The 19,778-nt window shown below is 47.9% G+C and overlaps 1 protein-coding gene and 1 non-coding gene across 2 annotated transcripts; both read left to right on the forward strand.

Annotated features, from left to right (window-relative positions):
• Positions 1 to 3,794: 3,794 nt before the first annotated feature.
• On the forward strand, positions 3,795 to 3,865 carry TRNAG-GCC. The gene has a single exon. It is a non-coding gene; the product is annotated as a tRNA-Gly (tRNA).
• A 12,704-nt stretch (positions 3,866 to 16,569) lies between these two features.
• LOC124680925 (glucan endo-1,3-beta-glucosidase 8-like) lies at positions 16,570 to 19,516 on the forward strand. Its single transcript, XM_047215942.1, has 2 exons — positions 16,570 to 16,895; positions 18,388 to 19,516. Exons 1-2 carry the CDS (start codon positions 16,570 to 16,572, stop codon positions 19,514 to 19,516), a joined length of 1,455 nt encoding a protein of 484 aa, XP_047071898.1.
• Positions 19,517 to 19,778: the final 262 nt, after the last annotated feature.

A 19,778-nucleotide genomic window follows, 5' to 3' on the forward strand; every position in this document is an offset into this window, starting at 1 on the left:
TCTTTGAAGGACCATTCTTTTACCTTTATGTTGAGTCAGTTCACCTATTTCTCTCTATCCCAAGAAGCAAACACTTGTGTGAACTGTGCATTGATTCTTACATACTTGCTTATTGCATTTGTTATATTACTCTATGTTGACAATTATCCATGAGATATACATGTTACAAGTTGAAAGCAACCGCTGAAACTTAATCTTCCATTGTGTTGCTTCAATGTCTATACTTTAAATTATTGCTTTATGAGTTAACTCTTATGCAAGACTTATTGATGCGGTCTTGAAAGTGCTATTCATGAAAAGTCATTGCTTTATGATTCAGTTGTTTACTCATGTCATTACCATTGTTTTTGATCGCTGCATTCATTACATATGTTTACAATAGTATGATCAAGGTTATGATGGCATGTCACTTAAGAAATTATCTTTGTTATCGTTTTACCTGCTCGGGACGAGCAGAACTAAGCTTGGGGATGCTGATACGTCTCCAACGTATCGATAATTTCTTATGTTCCATGCTATTTTATTGATGATACCTACATGTTTTATACACATTATATGTCATATTTATGCGTTTTCCGGAACTAACCTATTAACAAGATACCGAAGTGCCAGTTCCTGTTTTCTGCTGTTTTTGGTTTCAGAAATCCTAGTAACGAAATATTCTCGGAATCGGACGAAATCAACGCCCAGGTTCCTATTTTTCCCGGAACCATCCAGAACACCCGAGAGCCGCCAGAGGGAAGCCCTGGGGGCCCCACACCACACCCTGGCGCGGCCAGAGGGGGGAGCGCCGCCCTATGGTGTGGTGGCCCCAGGCCCCCTCCGAGGCTGCCCTTCCGCCTATTTAAAGCCTCCGTCGCGAAAACCCTATTACGTTGGACGAAACCCACAGAAACCTTCCAGAGCCGCCGCCATCGCGAAGCCAAGATCCGGGGGACAGGAGTCCCTGTTCCGGCACCCTGCCGGAGCGGGGAAGTGCCCCGGAAGGCTTCTCCATCGACACCGCTGCCATCTCCACCGCCATCTTCATCACCGCTGCTTGCTCCCATGAGGAGGGAGTAGTTCTCCATCGAGGCTCGGGGCTGTACCGGTATCTATGTGGTTCATCTCTCTCCTATGTACTTCAATACAATAATCTCATGAGCTGCCTTACATGATTGAGATTCATATGATGATGCTTGTAATCTAGATGTCATTGTGCTAGTCAAGTGAGTTTTACTTATGTGATCTCCGGAGACTCCTTGTCCCACGTGTGTAAAGGTGACAATGTGTGCACCGTGTGGGTCTCTTAGGCTATATTTCACAAAATACTTATTCACTGTTATGAATGGCGTAGTGAAGTGCTTATTTATATCTCTTTATGATTGCAATGTGTTTTGTATCACAATTTATCTATGTGCTACTCTAGTGATGTTATTAAAGTAGTTTTATTCCTCCTACACGGTGTAATGGTGACAGTGTGTGCACTCGTGTTAGTACTTGGTGTAGGCTATGATTATGATCTCTTGTAGATTATGAAGTTAACTATTGCTATGATGGTATTGATGTGATCTATTCCTCCTATCTGGCGTGAAGGTGACAGTGTGCATGCTATGTTAGTACTTGGTTTAGTCGTGTCGATCTTTCATGCACTCTAAGGTTATTTAAATATGAACATTGAATTGTGGAGCTTGTTAACTCCGGCATTGAGGGTTCGTGTAATCCTACGCAATGTGTTCATCATCCAACAAAAGAGTGTAGAGTATGCATTTATCTATTCCGTTATGTGATCAAAGTTGAGAGTGTCCACTAGTGAAAGTCTAATCCCTAGGCCTTGTTCCTAAATATCGCTATCGCTTGCTTGTTTACTTGTTTTATCGCGTTACTACTCGTTGCGTTACTACTGCTCATACTTATTTATACCACCTGTATTTCACTATCTCTTCGCCGAACTAGTGCACCTATTAGGTGTGTTGGGGACACAAGAGACTTCTTGCTTTGTGGTTGCGGGGTTGCATGAGAGGGATATCTTTGACCTCTTCCTCCCTGAGTTCGATAAACCTTGGGTAATCCACTTAAGGGAAACTTGCTGCTGTTCTACAAACCTCTGCTCTTGGAGGCCCAACACTGTCTACAAGAATAGAAGCACCCGTAGACATGAGATGGGCCGTAAGTGAAGATGGGCTTGAAGAATATACACGTGGAGCGTCTTTGAAGCGGCCTTGCACGAAGAGTTTGGGCTAGATTGCCCGTGTATCTGTAATTATAGTAGATTGCATCTTAGTTTAGAATTAAAAGATAGAGTTTAACCCGTGCACGGTTAGGTGCACGCCCGAATTAGAAAGTCCCTTGGACTATAAATATGTATCTAGGGTTATCGAGAAAGGAGGACAATCACGTTCACAACAAACACAAATCAGGCGCATCGCCACCTCTTCTTTCGAGGGTTTCTTCCGGGTAAGCATCATGCTGCCTAGATCGCATCTTGCGATCTAGGCAGTACACGTTTATTCGTTACCTTGTGTTGCTCGTGCTGAAGCATTGTTGATGGCGAGCAGCACTATTTATCATAGGTGTTTTGGGGCTTGCATGGATGCTTTTCTTATGCATATTTGCTTAGCTATGCCGTCCCTCGATATCTAGCTGCCCTTATACCTATCTAGGTGTAAGGGCAGCACTTGCTTGTTCGTTATTTAGTAGATCCAATCTGTTATAGTTGCTCCTTAATTCTTCAAGGATTGGTTTAATATCTGTATGGTTAGGCCTTACAAACGGGTTGAACGATCCGGTAGTACGTAAGGTACGGTTTGTTAGTCCTAAGAGGGATGTTCCGGGAATTAACTTAATGTTGGTTTTTAGGCCTCTTTTAGGGTTAGTTTTCCATTATCTTTCGTGTCTATTAGGCTCAACTACGCGTAGGATGTTCCGATCATGCAGTGAAAACCCTAAACTGTCGTAGATTGGTTTGACTTTATATTGACCAAGCAGGAGCCCCATGTCATCGTTATCCCGACGAGAACCATGGGGCGATCGGCTCTTTGAGCCGATCCACAGGGCAACCTGAGAGCCGATCGGGCTCGTATTTAATGTTTACGTGTCTACCATGCAGGAAGCTAATCGAAGCAATCCAACACCTTCCTGACCAGGTATAGGTCAGGTGGCACGCCCTTGCAACCGCTAGGACGTGTGCCGGAATATTTGCGGGACGACGTCGAGGGAGCAGGGCCCCTGCAGTCTTGAAAACCTCCCGGCTCTTCGTGTTGCTTAACCACTGCTCGCCGGTGGGTTTTGGCAGGCAACAGTATCATAGCGGTCATTACGAGAAAAGTTAATGTCAAATAGATCTTGTGCATAATTTTGCATTGAGATTCTACAAATCCGTAAATATAATAAGTATATGATGCTACTTCATGATACCATGAGTTATAAAAATAATATCATATGCATGATACCGAATGATACTACTATATGATACTAGATATTGAGTTTCGTATATCACTCTCACAAGGAACTGCAGTTAGAGAATACGACGGATATTAGAGAAGAGAACACATAATACATCGTACTTGCAGTTGGAGAGATAAAGAGAGTTTAATAAGTTCATAATTGTATTTAACGGTATATCTTCTACTTAAATATGTCATGGCAGTTTTACCTTTAAGTTCAGTTTTAATAAGTACGTAGTACTTAAAGTTCAGAATCAGTTTAACAGCTAGCGAACGGGTGTTTTTCTTTTCAGCGATTTGTGAGGTTAAGTCTCGCAGTTTAACAAATAGTTATAATACAATCTCTGTGCGGTAAGGAAAATCAACAAGGCACCAGTGGTCTAGTGGTAGAATAGTACCCTGCCACGGTACAGACCCGGGTTCGATTCCCGGCTGGTGCATTCCTTCATTTTTGTTCATGGCCGTTACAGTCATTTTCAACCGAGATGGACTCAGCTGTCAGCTTGGACACGCAGCAGCCAGCATATCGTCTCTTCCCTTTTATTTGATCCCTGCACGACGTTCATCGGTTTTGCTCTTCTTTTGGTCAGTCAAGAACATAATCAAGCAGCTAAGTTAAGTGTCATGGTTGATCTGCACGCTCTCTGGTATGTTCCGTTCGTGCACGTGGACTACACATCCGTGACCTCTGCGGCTCTGCCTCCAGGCTCCAGAGTCATGAAACCTGAGTCCAATGTTCCACAGGTCGATGATGGAAGCTGATCAGGTTGGTTAGCATTTTTGTACATACTTGATCGAAAATTTACTTCTATTGATTTTTTTAAAAAAATCTTATATGCAATACATTTGGGCAGGGAGAGAGTACTATTTACGGTGACAAGTCTTAATTAATCCAAGGCAAGTTTACTTGTACGACTTTTTTGTATGTAGAACCGTGAGATAAACGAACTTAGGGTAGAAAGTGTAGAAGCACAACTTTTAAACCGGAGTTGGTAGGTAGACAGATTTTGATGACATACTGCGTTAAACCTAATTTTGAAGATGAAAATTGTTTCTTCCTCTATTTCGTAATTTTTGCCATGGTTTTACTTTAAACTTGACTCTTTGCCGAAACGGCGGGTTAGCGTGGCAGGCTTCATCCACAAAAGTTGTGTTTGCCTAATATGTTGAATGCCAATAACACTACACTTACGTAAAACTTTCTACGGAATTTTCTTATGTGTTGAGGTGGTGGTGTGTGAAGCCATCGTAGGCCTAAAATCACGGTGGGAAACTAATTCGCAACAAATCAACTGGTAGGTCGATCCCGTAGAAAATATCCCTTAAGTGTAGCATTTCTTGTTGAATGCAGATTTTGCCAGAATAAAATAAATTCCTAATCAATTTTGGTACTAGTTTGGTTACGTACATCATCAATACCTTCTCATGTTTTTCTGAATGAAGTATGGGTTCTATAAGAAAACGAATGCAAAACTTTGCGAGATTAAAATAAATTCCTAATCAATTCTGGTACTATTTTTTTTTTTTGAGATAAATTCTGGTACTAGTTTGGTTACGTACATCATCGACACCTTCTCATGTTTTTATGAATGAAGTATGGGTTCTATAAGAAAAGAAATGCAAACTTTGAGAGATTAAAATCAATTCCTTGGCTTGATGCATACAAATATAATTGATACTATCCAGAGCAAACCTCAACCGATGCGGCCAAAGAGCAAGTGGACTGAACTGCTCTCCCTTACTATGAAGAAAACGGAGAGTAGAACCGAACACTTTAACCAGTATCTTTGGATACGGAGACCGAGGAGAGGAACTCTTCCTCCAATCTCTTTAAACACACTCTAATTGGGGGTCCAGATTCCAGGTCGGAACCCACGTTATCCCTTGTTTAAGGGGAATAGATGAACTTCCTCTTTGGAATAGAAATAGGCTATTTCTACATAGGGAAAGTCGTGTGCAATGAAAAATGCAAGCACGATTTGGGGAGGGGTTTTTCTCTATTGTAACAAGGACCAATTATCTACTCCATCCGACTAGTTCCGGGTTCGAGTCCCGGGCAACCCATATGGAAAATAAAAAAGACCAATCTTAGTTTTTAACTTGGACTCACTTCATTTACAATTTTTTTGTTATCATAAAAAGAATTCAAGAAATTCGTAACTATACAGAGCCTAGGAAGCAGGATCAAGTGGGCGTGTGTGACGTGGGCATTACCCTTCGGGTAACCAGTATTGCCCTATCTGGTATTGACAAGTTGGAGGCCCATGAAGCTACCAGAAGGCGAGATGGGCCACTAGGTCGGTGCATCAGAAGATTCCTTGATGGGCAAGACGAGGAAGCGAACAAACAAGGAAAGATTGGATCTAAACTATTGTAAACCTAGTCGTCCTCGGTTAGGACCCTTGAGACCTGGTCTCCTATATAAAGGACAGGAGAGGGGCTGCCGAAGGACACAATCAACCTGAGCAACAATAGCCAGCAGAAGATTAGAACTAGGTAACCCTAGCAACTAGCATCTCGACGAGATCACAGCCGAACTATTCGGCACCCCATTGTAACCTGTTTTCATCATAATCCAAGAACAGACAGGCAGGACGTAAGGGTTTACCTCATCGAGGGCCCCGAACCTGGGTAAATCGCTCTCCCCGCTTGTCTGTGTACCGATGTCTCGTGTCAGCTTGCAGGATTCCATCAACCCTAAGCCCCTATCGGAGGGCATTGCCGAGGAGCACCCTCGACAATTGGCGCCGTCTGTGGGAAGCCTGTCAGCGCAAGGCAGGGCATCGGCAGATCCGATCATGACATCAGCAGCTTCATCGGCAAACTCGCCGGCAACTTCGCCAGCAAATTCACCAGCAACGTCATCAGCAACATCGGCACCATCGTCGCCCATCCTGGGAAGTCCGATTCGATTCGGCTCCTACGAGTTTACTCCGCACAGCGATTCCTCCCGTTCAAACTTTTCGGATCTACAAGGGAACGTGGAGATGACCTTCGGCAGCGTCCACTACAACGTCAACGCAGAAGGAATCCTTCAACTGCTGGAATCCCCCGCTTCCGGATCGATGAGTTCAAGCGCATCATCTTCACTCGATCTGTCGGTTGACCTGACGGGATCAACGTGCTCCCCGTGCCATCGGCTCCTCGTTCGGCATCCTCTATGTCGGTAGGGTCGGACGACTCCTCGTCTTCAAAACTGACCTCGTACTATTGCCTGAACTGCGATACCAGGCACGGACTGGGATCCACCGACACGCCGTTCATCTGCAACGCCCAGTATTCATCGGGAGAAGATAGTATCGACAGCACCATCCAGCGAACCACCCAAAGGGCGGCACGCCATCAGGTCTATGTCGCCAACAACACGGGGAACACAAGGCACAGAGGAGACGAGGACCATACCCCCCGCTCCAGCAGAAGGGCAAGTTTTGAGAACAGCGCCAGCAACCGCGATAGTGATTATACCATCGCGGACGAGGAGTGGGCGGCAGCAAGGGCAGCAGTACTCAACAACACACCGCTCCCCGCAGGGACTTCGGTCGGAACCCTCAATGCTTACCGCTCCATACTGGAGAAAAACCGAGAGCACTTGTCGAAAGAACAAGCCACCCTCGAAAGGCGCCTATCTGCGGCAGATCGATCCAGTGAAAGGCGAAGGGGTTCGCAAGGAAGCGCCTCCCGGAACACTCAGGGAGCGGGCAAGCATCGGTCAAGGATGTCCAGGCTTTCAGAAGATGACGCCAGAGAGATAACATCGAATCTGACTAAATCCTTTATGACCACGGATACTGCGGGCATGCCACGGCCAAAAACCGTTGCAGCAGCAACGGCCAACCTCGCCGCTTACCTCATCAATCAGCGCCCCGAAGGATCTATGGCTCAGGCTCACCGAGGTGCTCTCGAAAGTCTCGCGATATTAGGAAACAACCTGGTCCCGCAGAAGGAAAAAACTATGGTCCAAGGCAGTGGGTCAAAACATCACGCAAGAGATGCTCGAGACGAGATCACCCAGAGCATGATCGACAAAGCAAGGCGACGACGCGCCACTAGGAAAGACGACGACAGCGATTCTTCGGATGAAGACCAGGAGTACGACGGCGAGCTCAGAGGAGCCGACTGTCTAAGTTACAAGATACGCGAAGCAATGCCGCCTAAAAAGTTTAAGCCTACCCCTACCGACGCTGCCAAGTACGATGGGCAGCAAGAACCAAGATCTTGGATAGATGACTACCTGCAGACAGTGATCTTGCACAAAGGAAACCAGATAGCGGCAATGCAATGCTTACAACTTTACTTGAAGGATTCAGCACGGGCCTGGCTACGGGGGCTGCCGAAAGGTTCTATCAAATCATGGGACGACCTAGTAGACGCCTTCGTCGCCAACTTCCAAGCAACATACAAGAGGCCCGTTGGAATCGAAGAGCTACGAAGTTGTCGGCAGAAGCAGAAGGAGTCGGTGCGTTCGTATATCGGGAGATTCACAAAGCTTTTGAATGCTGCTGAAGACGTATCTGTCGACAGAGCAATCGACGCTTTCAGCGACGGCGTCCAGCGGGAAAGTTACATAGAAGAACTCGGGCGCAAGAAGCCAAAAACCATAACCAAGTTAATGGAAATTCCCAACAGCTGGGCTGATGGTGAAGACAACGTACGAAGGCCACGGCAGCGCAGTGATGATGAAGACGATGACCAGCCGAAGCACGACTCGGGTGGCCGAAGGGATCGTCACAAGAGGAGGAAAAACCGCAACTACGATGATAACAATCTGGTAGCAGCAGGGTATGCCGATCGGCAAGACGATCGAGACGACAGGCATGATGGTAACCGGAACAACTCTAGGAACCGTGGTAATTATAAACCACGACAGCAGAGGACTCCCGAACTACCCTACGCCGAGCAGGTCAACGCCCCTTGTTACCTGCATTCGTATGTCGATTCCAAAGATGACAAAACGAAGTCGAGTCACCTGCTCAGGGACTGTCGGCAGTTCCTTGACATGCACAAACTCATCCAGCAGTCAGGCCAGCAACAGCTACCACCAACACCCCCACCTCCACCGCAGCATCAAGTACATCAGGCTCAACCCAACGAGGCATTCCCACCACCACGTGGGCAGATGAGCATGATCCACAGGACAGGTGTTTCAAGAAGAGAGATGAAGAAGCTCACCCAAGAGATCAATTTGGCAGAAAGCATCATGGCAAACATCCCCGAGTACGTCGACTGGTCTTCTCAGAGCATTACGTTCAGCCGAGCAGATCATCCGATGACCATACCAAAACCAGGACATGTTGCCCTGGTAGTCGAAGCACAAATTGGGGGGTTCAAGATGAGCAAAGTATTTATGGATGGCGGAAGCGGGCTAAACCTGATATTCGTCGACACAATCAGGAGTATGGGGATCACCATGAGCATGCTGGAAGAAACAGACACCTGCTTCCACGGGATCCTCCCAACCGCACCGGGCCACTCTCTTGGCAAAGCTTACCTGAACGTTATCTTCGGTAGATCCGATAATTTCAGGAAGGAGAAAATCGAGTTTGAAGTGGTGAACTGGGAATCACAGTATCACGCTATACTCGGGAGACCAGCTTATGCCAAGTTCATCGCTGTGCCGCATTATGCATACCTCAAGCTGAAAATGCCTGGGAACAATGGGATAAACATCACAGTCTATGGAAGTTTTTCACGCTCGGACAATTGTGATCGCGACTTCCAGAGGATTGCTGCAAAGTTTGGGCCACAGCGAGAAATTGTCGGCCCTCCACCTAAGCTGTCCTTACGAGAGATCAAGGAAGAAAAAGATGGCAGGGGAACCAAGAAGAAGCCAGTCGCTCTCGCCCTTAAAGCATTGGCAGCTGAGGCTTCTGCAGCAGAAGCTTCGGCAGCAAAGGGCTCGGCAGTTGACGGCACAGAAGGCCTAGTAGATAGCAAGACGATGGCAATCACCAAACACTTGATGAAACCAGCAACGCTGCTGCAACTACTAACGCAGTGAAGAAGCCAGAAGAAGAGAAGAACCCCTTCCTTGCCTAAGCAGTTTACTAGCCTTTGCTATGTTTTTTCTTTCATTATAAACAAGGCCTTCCTCTTTTCGCCCTCTAGCATCATACTTACTTTATTAATAAGAACTTACAGCTTCGATTCTTGTTAAGCATTGCAGTAACTACAAACTTCTAAACCCCATCACTATGCAAACATAGTACAGGGCAGAAGATCGTGCTACAAAAAAGCCTCTACGAGTGCTAAAACGACGTCACCTTTCCCTCTGCTTTAGATGCCTCTACGAGTGCCGAAGAAAGCAAGAGTTTGGAAAAACTTACACACAACCCACGCTCGATATTTCACTTACGGAAATATCAAAGAGCAATGGGCTCATCGGCAGAATCATTACACCCGAAAAATTCGGGAACGACTGTCGAAATTTACAAATGGTTGAAAGCAAAGTTGCGCATACAACAGGTTTAGCAAAACCTGCAACACGAGCTGATCACTCATAATGATTTGCTAACCAACTAATACTCATACATCCAACAGGCAATTAAGCTTCGTCCCTTTAAATATTTGCCAACGGCATGGTGAAAGTACACATTCATGTACCAACCAGATAAGAAGTTTTTGACTCAAAAAAAAAACCCGAACACTCGGATGAATTAGCCGATACAATTTACAGAAGTAACCTTACACCTTTATATCACCCTTGCGGAGTTTCCTTTTTTCCCAGGTACCTCTGACATTTCCTCAAGCCTGTCGACAATTACCTGAGTAGGAGCCAAAACCTTCGGGTACAGCTCCTCGAAATCACCAGTTGCGCTGGCAATAGACTGCAAGTGAACTGAAGGATAACAAGCAAGCACAAGGGCAAGCGTGCATTTGGCCCCTGCAAAGACTTGAGATCTTACTAGCTCCCGAACTTTCTTGGCACTCCCAAATTCAGACATCAAAGTCAAAAGGGTAGGGGGAACTGCATTCAAAGGAAACATTGTTTTCCAAACTACCCTCATGGCCTTGTAGCACTTGTCGAAGAACTGGTGGACCCGTTGCACTCGATCCTGGAATTTGACGACAGCCGAGGTCTTCGAATGGTCCCGCCAGAAAATTTCTTCGGATGAGGACAGCTGAGTCAAAGCGCGCACCCGCTCGTGTATCTGCTTGTTCTCTTCCGCAGGGTTCAACTCTATGACTGCCAAAAGAATCAGTAAAAGACTCAGACAAGAAGTTGCTAGCAAGCAGGCAAAGGGATCAAGAAACTTACAGTTTAAACTTTCGGTAGCCTTATGCAGCTCGCCAAGAATGTACCGTTCCACGCTGGCTGCAGTCTCGCTCTTTTTATTGATGATGGTAGCTAAGGCATAAGTGCTGCGTAAATCCTTCTCCATCTGCGTCATCCGGTCTTTCATACGCTGGATTCGATCGTTTTCAGGAAGCGCACCCGACGAGTCGTCTGCAAACGAGGGTACTGGGAAGACCTGCAGAAAGTGCTGGTTATAAAAAAGTAATGGATATGGTACAACCCAACGTCCAAAATAAACTCCCATCGGGAGAAGTGCAAGAAAGCGATATCATAAGCAAAAGTGTGCCTACAACAATAATAGCACGAAGTTTATTACAAAGCATGAGTTTGACGGCAGAGCAATGTCTTGCATCGGCTCAAGATACAAGTTTGTTACAAGAATCAAGGAAGCTGAGTTTGAGTCGATGAACTTGGGCCAGTCGATGATTTCCTTGATGAAACCAGTTCAAGGAGCTGACGGGCACAAGTAAGAGCAGACGCCTTAAAGGTGCTCAAATCAACAGATTGCCCGTCTTTCCCTTTTGGAAGCCCTTTAGTCATTTCCTCAATGTCACCCTTAAAGCCGTAACCCATCATAAGCTGGAAGGCAAGGACAGCACCAAAAGTGCGCGATGTATGCTTGAATACCTCAATGGCCTCCTTGGTGTCAACCGCGAAGGTATCGATCAGCTGTCCTAGGGTTTTTTCTTGCTTGATCTTGGGGAACATCATCGAGTGTATCTGCGCCAGAACACTCTTCCCCTTCACGAGAAGCTCTTGTGTAAGCTGGTGAGAAGCGAGAATCGTTGACACAGTGTTCGCTGGGGAGTTATTTGGAACCCTTTCTAGGGCATCGACATGGATGTTTGCTGCCTCTGCAATAAGAAAGGAATGAAGAAATTCAGTCATTGACATAAAGTTTAAATCCTTAAGAACGTCTTCCGACAAAAGTATGTTGAAGATTACCAAGCAAGGCCAAAGAAGATTGGCGAAGGACTTCATCCTTTTCGGCTGCTCGAGCCTCGACCACCAGCCCGGATGCTTCCTCCTCCTTCAGCCTTCCTTTCAGCCCGGCCGGCTCCTCCTTCGGAGAATCAATCTCTTGACGAGCCGCAGCAGCCTATCTTGATCCGCGCCATCCAGTTTTGAGCAGGAAGATTCGACTTCCTTTTGCAGCCGAACTTTGTCAGCTTCTAGAGAGGTGAATCGGGAGGCGAAAATCTCCAGAGAAGAGATAACGCCACGCAGGTCCTTAAGAAAGAAAGAAAAAAAAACAATTAAACAAGGCACGCTCCAAGAAATTCGTATTAAGATCAGAAGAGGACTTACAGAAAAAGGAGCCGCAGTAGCAGCTGGAGAAATATCTTTCCCTTTAGAGAGGGAAGATGCAGTCGATGCTTGAGCCATGAGGGCAGCCTTAGGAGACGAAGCTTCGGAAGCTGCCACGACCGGCGAAGCGGCATCAGACTTGGCCTTTTTAGGGGGAGGCTCGACAAAGCCTTCGTCACTGCAAAAGTAAACCGTCGACTGTGATTATAACAGGAGTATGAAAGGTAAAAAAAGCACAGTATAACTTTTAGGAGGGAACTACTTACATGTCGAAGAGATCTTCTTCATCGGCAAAGCCGCCGGTTGATCTCTTCGCGGGAGAAGCTTTGACCACATCCGCAGCTGCATCAACAAAAGTATCATGATCAGCGTTGATGTTGCGCACTGATCCATCTGCGATACAAGTGTTATCGGTTGAGGAGGGAAGATCAGCATGGGCAACTTCAAGATTCATTGGACCATTATGATTATCCTCTAAACCTGTTTGATCGATGGTATGAGAATCTATGGGGATTGAGGAGCCTTTCCCCTCAGAAGTATCATCCGGTGAATCATGTGTATTTTCAGAAGCCATAGGGATCTGGCAAAGAAGAATGACAAGTAAGAACAAAGATAATCATGTCGTCTAAGCAAGGAACTATAATAAGAGATGTGAAAAAGGGAAAGTACCCCTGATGGTGGGTGATCAACGTCATGGGGAGCATAAGAAGAGATCAGAATCGAATCTTCCTGGTTGAAGGAAGTAAGACGACGAACTTCATCAAGCAACTCTTTTTCTGATAGATCGGCAGCATTAATCCTGGTCTCGTCCTTTGGACCTGAGTACAACCACATTGGGTGAACTCTGGCCATGACTGGTTGGATTCGGCGCTTCAGGAAAACTGCTGCCACCTCCGTACCAATCATAGTTTGGCCGTCAGCTTCTTTGATTCGAAGGAATTTGGCAAACAATTCTTCGGTTGAGGCCCTTTCGTCGGATGAGAGGATGTTCTTCCAAGAGTCCTTGGGCTTGGCTTCAGAAACGTCGGCATAGCAGGGGAGTCGACATTCGGGTGACGAAGAATCTCTAACGTAAAACCATTTCAACCTCCATCCTTGCACGGACTCTCTTATTGGGAAATTAAAGTAATTAACTTCTGAGCGAGCAACAAAACCTACTCCTCCAGTGACAAAGTATCCATTACTACTGCTCTGTATCTTTTCACATAGAAGATCTTCTTCCACGGCCCGAAATGAGGTTCAATACCCAAGAACGCCTCGCAAAGGGTGATGAACACAAGCAACATGGAGGATTGAATTGGGGGTAAGTTGCCATAATTGAATTTCATACGTCCGCAAGAGATGGAGGAGGAATCCATGAGTGGGGAGCGAAAGGCCTCGATGAAGAAAAGATAAGAATATCACAGAAAATCCAGCAGGAGGATCAGGCCGAGAGATCGCACAGGGAAGAATCACATCTCCCGCGTCGGAGGATATCAATCCTAAGCTTCGAGACCTCTTTTCATCACGCTTGGTGACGGTTGAAGCCACCCAATCCCCAGGTTTGACTATCGAGCCCGATGGCGCTGGCGGCGCCGGAGCTGGGGGAGGGGCGTTCGGAGCGCTCTCCTTCGGAAGGGAAGAGGAGGACTTGGCGGCGGCGCCCTCGCTGGTGGAGCTAGCAGCGGCGGTGGTATTCCTCTTCTTCACCATCGCGAGATCTGAGGAAGGTTGAAGCTGTGGCGGCGGTGCAACAATGGCGAAAGAAGGAAGAAGAGGGAGAATGAGGAGATGCTGCGATAACTGTGGAGAAAATTGGGAACTTTGAGGAAACGTTGGAGTAAGCACGTGGCGCTTAAGGAAGGGAAAGAACTGACGGCCCACTACGCCCACGATTGCGCGAGAATCGAGGAACCACCTCGGTCCTTACACGGTCAAGCCCTAAAACATTGATTGGACAGGGCTAGGACTAGCTCGTCATGATGGACCTGTCAAATCAACCTACAGCAGTTACACGTCATCAATGACGTCATGATTTGAAAGCATTCGAAGGAAGCGTAAAAAGTCATCGGATGAAAGACTTGAGTCTATGCACGGATTGCAAGCATCCGTACCTAGACTCGGGGGCTACTCCCATCGGGAGCGCTGACGCGCACCCGATAAAATGAGGACTCGACAGAATGAGCAGTCGAAGAAAGAAGGTTTGAGTCAGCACTCGGTTGCAAAGCGTTCGCACCCAAATACTCGGGGGCTGTTACTCCCATCGGGAGCTCCTGATGCATACCTGATAGAAATTTTTTGCACTCCAGGATCATGCCCGGGGACTTGATTCTGTGTAGGGTAACGGTGTTTTGCCATCGGCAGTTAACCAAACAACAGTTGGGCACGTTACTCATTATCCTTTGCTTAAAGAAAATATATCGGATGATTTATGAAGACCTCGGCAGAGGAAAGTATTTGAGTAGTACAACTTGAGTCTATGCACGGACTGCAAGCATCCGTACCTAGACTCGGGGACTACTCCCATCGGGAGCGCTGACGCGCACCCGATAGGAAGGAGATGAAGCATAGTCACGGTGAACAAGAGCGATGAAGGAGAAGAATGTCAGGAGAAAACATGCATTAGTCTCTACCCGAATTATTTTCGGCTAGACACTCGGGGGCTACTGACGCGGGCATTACCTTTCGGGTAACCAGTATTGCCCTATCTGGTATTGACAAGTTGGAGGCCCATGAAGCTACCAGAAGGCGAGATGGGCCACTAGGTCGGTGCATCAGAAGATTCCTTGATGGGCAAGACGAGGAAGCGAACAAACAAGGAAAGATTGGATCTAAACTATTGTAAACCTAGTCGTCCTCGGTTAGGACCCTTGAGACTCGGTCTCCTATATAAAGGCCAGGAGAGGGGCCGCCAAAGGACACAATCAACTCCGAGCAACAATAGCCGGCAGAAGATTAGAACTAGGTAACCCTAGCAACTAGCATCTCGACGAGATCACGGCTCGAACTATTCGGCACCCCATTGTAACCTCGTTTTCATCATAATCCAAGAACGGACGGGCGAGGACGTAAGGGTTTTACCTCATCGAGGGCCCCAAACCTGGGTAAATCGCTCTCCCCGCTTGTCTGTGTACCGATGTCTCGTGTCAGCTTGCAGGATTCCATCAACCCTAAGCCCCTATCGGAGGGCATTGCCGAGGAGCACCCTCAACGAGACGATACCCCTTCGTTCCCAAGACACAGAGGCAGGCGATTAGGGTTCCCTGCCTCCCATCGCCGCCACCGCCGATCTTTCTCGCCTTCTGTGGCCTTGGGGACATGGAGGTGCAGTGGATTATGGTCATTGTCGGGAGGAGGACTCCGTTTTTTGTTGGTTTCATCAGTTTATTCGGGGCTTGTGTCCTAATTAGGAAGACGTGGCGGTGGCAAGTCCCTCAAGATGAAATAAAGTCCTTCATGTGTAGCCTCAGTTTTGGTGATGCGTCTAGCAGCGCTAGAGGGCTGTGGGGTTTGTCTCCATAGGATCTCATCGGTGTTTCTTATGATTTATGCTTCCCTTCATCGATGGGCTACATGACGACATGGAGGTGCGGTGGATTTGGATGTTGCTCTCGTGTGCTTGTCCTTTGTGGACTTACCATGGTGACTTTTGTTAATTGAGTGCAGCAAGCTATATGACGACAAGCTTTGCTCAGCTCCAATGTGTGAGGGGTGAGGACGGCGGCGTACTTTCAGCTGCGTAAGTGCTTGTAACCTTCACTAGGTGATCGTAATACCTTTTATATTTAATTTTTGATTTTTTATACTGTTGTTGAGGATTATGAATATACCGATGGGTTTTTTGAAGAAAAGAAAAAATGGTAAGCGTGCTTGGTAGTGTGTGGTCCTCATAATAATCGGGAAAACAATAATACAGTACGCAGGATGGTAAAAGTAGATCTGATTGCACGAGAGATCGAGCAGCGAGCTTTGTCGGAAATCGGAGCTTTTTCAACGTTCACAGAATCACAGGTCCATGTGACGAGCTCTGCTAAAAACAGCAGAAATAAAAAGAGCAGCTCAGTAAGTTCCTTCCTCGAGAAAGGGTGTGTCGGTAATTTTACCCAGCCCAACGGGCGAATTTCCGGTGTGGTCCCGGCTATGCAGAGAATGTTGGCACAACAACGCCACAGCCTAAAAGTGCCACGTCACCGCTTTACCATGCTCGTGCTGCCGATCTGATGCAGATTACCCAAAACGCCCCTCCCGTCCTACCAAATCAATGCTTTTCCCCCGTCCAGCTGCCTCACCGTGTCATCAGTGTGGTCTCTCCTCCGCTTCTCGGCTCCCGTGCGGCGAGCTCCATTCAAAGATTCAAATCTTCTTCCGCGCAGCTTCGGCTTCCTTCTCGTTGGCCGGCGAGTTGCCGCAGAATCCCAGTCTCCTCTGCTCTGAGATCTCATATCCCATCCCGGAGAGTTCGCCGGTCCGGCGCCTCCAGTAATCTCCCCCGCCCCCAAAAAATTACATCCGATTTCGTGGCGTTTTCTTGGAGGCATTAATTTCTTGTGGCCGCGTCGAGCAATGACGATGCTCGCCGTGGCGCTGCTGCTGCTGGTGCTGCTGGCGGGGGCGGCGGAGGGCCTGGGGGTGAACTGGGGCACGCAGGCGTCGCACCCGCTGCCGCCCAAGGTGGTCGTGCAGCTGCTCAGGGACAACGGCATCAAGAAGGTCAAGCTCTTCGAGACCAACCTGGACGCCATGCGCGCGCTCGCCGGCAGCGGCATCGAGGCCATGCTCGCCATCCCCAACAACATGCTCCACGACATCGCCCAGGACTCCGGCGCCGCCAAGGACTGGGTCAAGAGCAACGTCAAGCGGTTCGACTTCGACGGCGGCGTCGTCATCAAGTCAGCTCTCCTCTCTCTCTCTGCCCCTCTGCATTAGTTTTCTGTCTTGCCTTGTTACATACTGTTAACAACCTTTAATCATGCCAGATTGTAGCACTAGCACAGCACGATCGTTTGCGGTAGTGATACATGCTTCGGTAGTTCGGTTTCATGTGTGTTCTTTTTGGGGGCAAAAATTGTTATCTCGTCAAGATGTGCAGAGTATCAAAGTGTTTTATGGATCAGGGTTGGAGGTGACATTGGTGAGTGGAGGAGGTTGTTGCGGCGTTTTGTTGGTCGTGCAACCGAAGGGATCATATTCTTTTGGTGGGGCATATCTTAGACTTGGAGAACGGATAATGTGGGGTGGCTCTCATAAAAACTCGACGGTTTGGTACGATTACTTGTTTAATTGCTAGTGGTAGATTTTAGGACATATTTGGGATGCGTTCGAGGTACTTAGGACATAACAATGTGAGCTTTTCTGCATTCTTGAAACAAAGTATATGGTGTGGGAGTGTTGTTCCAGAAAACAGAGGAAAAAAAGTCATAGCCCTGTCAGTACTACACACGTTGCAGTAATCTGCCAATCAACTGTTCCACTCCTGGATAATTTCTTGGTCGATTAGAGATTATCATGCTAAGTTAGGAAGGTGAAATTCTCAATCTTGTTCTAGAATTCCTGGCATATGTGAAATCTGAAGTTGTGAACAGTGAGCCAGCAGCTCAGTGTGAATTCTGGACGTTTTCAGACGCTCACTGCATCATGAAAGAATTGAGTTTTTCTTCAGAAGGCATTACTGAACCACAGTGCTAAACCTGAACAAAACAAACAGAGTTTTGGTCAGTGGAGGAGGTTGTTGGGACGTTTGTTTGGTCGTGCAACCGAAGGGATCATATTCTTTTGGTGGGCTGTATCTTAGACTTGGAACATGGATAATGTGGGGTGGCTCTCAAAAAAATTCGACCGTTTGGTAGGATTATATGTTTAATTGCCAGTGCTAGGTTCTAGAACATATTTGGGATAAATTCGAGCTAACCTTTTCTGCAATTTTGAAACAAAGTTATGATGTGGGAGTGTAGTTTCAAAATGCAGAGGAAAAAAAGTCTGTCAGTACTACACACCACACGTAGCAGTTATCTGCCAATCAGCTGTTCCACTTCTCGATAATATCTAGGTCGATTGGAGATTATCATGCCAAGTTAGGAAGGTGAAATTTTCAATCTTGTATTCCTGTGTGTTCTCCAAATAAATTCAGACAGCAATCTCCTCCCCAGAACTCCTGGCTCATGTGAAATCTGAAGTTGTGAACAGTGAAACAGCAGTTCAGTGTGAATTTTAGACATTTTCAGATGCTCACTGCATCATGAAAGAATTGAGTTTTTTCTTCAGAATGCATTGCTGAAGCACTGTACCAAACCTGAACAAAAAAAAGAGAGTTTTGTTCTGATTTTTTGTACACATCCTTGTCAACGGCCATGATCTCTCGCAGGCTGAGCTTCTCTGTTGCAGGTACGTGGCCGTCGGCAACGAGCCATTCTTGGGAGCGTACAACGGCTCCTTCATCAAGGTCACCTTACCGGCTCTGGAGAACATCCAGAACGCGCTCAACGACGCCGGGGTTGGCGACCGGATCAAGGCCACGGTACCTCTCAACGCCGATGTGTACAACTCCCCAGCCAAGAACCCCGTGCCGTCGGCGGGCCGGTTCCGCTCCGATATCTCCGGCGTCATGACGGACATCGTCAAGTTCCTGGCGAAGAACAAGGCACCCTTCACCGTCAACATCTACCCGTTCCTCAGCCTGTACCTCAACGACAACTTCCCGCTCGACTTCGCCTTCTTCGACGGGGCCGCCACGCCTGTGCACGACAACGGCGTCACGTACACCAACGTGTTCGAGGCCAACTTTGACACACTGGTGGCGGCGCTCGTGGCGGTAGGTCACGGCGACATGCCCATCATCGTCGGCGAGGTCGGCTGGCCCACCGACGGCGACAGGCGCGCCAAGTCGTCCCACGCGCAGCGGTTCTACAACGGGCTGCTGAAGCGCCTGGCGTCGAACCGCGGCACGCCGGCGCGGCCGAGCCAGCACCTGGATGTGTACCTGTTCGGGCTCGTCGACGAGGACCAGAAGAGCGTGCAGCCGGGCAGCTTCGAGCGACACTGGGGCATCTTCCGATACGATGGGCAGCCCAAGTTCGCCATGGACCTGAGCGGGCAGGGCCGGAACACGATGCTCGTGCCGGCGAAGGGCGTGCAGTACCTGTCCAGGACGTGGTGCGCGCTCAACCCCAAGGCCAGCAGGAACGACCTCGGCAAGCTCCTCGGCGCCAAGATCGACTACGCGTGCACCAACGCCGACTGCACGCCGCTCGGCTACGGCTCGACGTGCAACGGCATGGACGCCAAGGGCAACGCGTCCTACGCCTTCAACGCATACTACCAGGCGCAGAGCCAGAAGGACGAGGCCTGCGACTTCCAGGGCCTCGCGCTGCCCACCGAGACGGATCCCTCCACCGCGGCGTGCAACTTCACCATCCAGATTGCCACCTCGGCGGCGGCGGCGGTGCGGCTCAGAGTGGCGGCGGTGGCTGCCGCGCTGGTGGTGGCGTCGGTCCAGCTCTTGCTGTCGTGGTAGTGTTAGACACTGCCGCCGTGTTAGTGTATTCATTTTAGAGAAGATCAACGGCGATTGTTGACTTGTATTCTGCCTCGTTTTGGACGCGATCGTAGATGTTTTTCTTCCATTTAAATCTGGTACGGAGTACCATAGTTTGTAGAAGCTTTACAAGCGGAAATTCAATTTGGCTCCCGGATGCATATGCTCCCTATACTAAAAAAATCATATTTCGAAGTGTTGAAATTTTTGACAAAAATTCTACATGTACACATTTCCATCG

This window comes from Lolium rigidum, unplaced genomic scaffold (genome assembly GCF_022539505.1).
Source record: "Lolium rigidum isolate FL_2022 unplaced genomic scaffold, APGP_CSIRO_Lrig_0.1 contig_30594_1, whole genome shotgun sequence".
Classification (NCBI taxonomy): domain Eukaryota; kingdom Viridiplantae; phylum Streptophyta; class Magnoliopsida; order Poales; family Poaceae; genus Lolium; species Lolium rigidum.

Excerpts from the sequence above, each read along its gene's own strand:
- LOC124680925 (XM_047215942.1), top strand. The coding sequence starts at position 16,570 with ATGACGATGCTCGCCGTGGCGCTGCTGCTGCTGGTGCTGCTGGCGGGG. Across the intron at positions 16,896-18,387 it reads GACGGCGGCGTCGTCATCAA|GTACGTGGCCGTCGGCAACG; the intron begins GTCAGCTCTCCT and ends TCTCTGTTGCAG.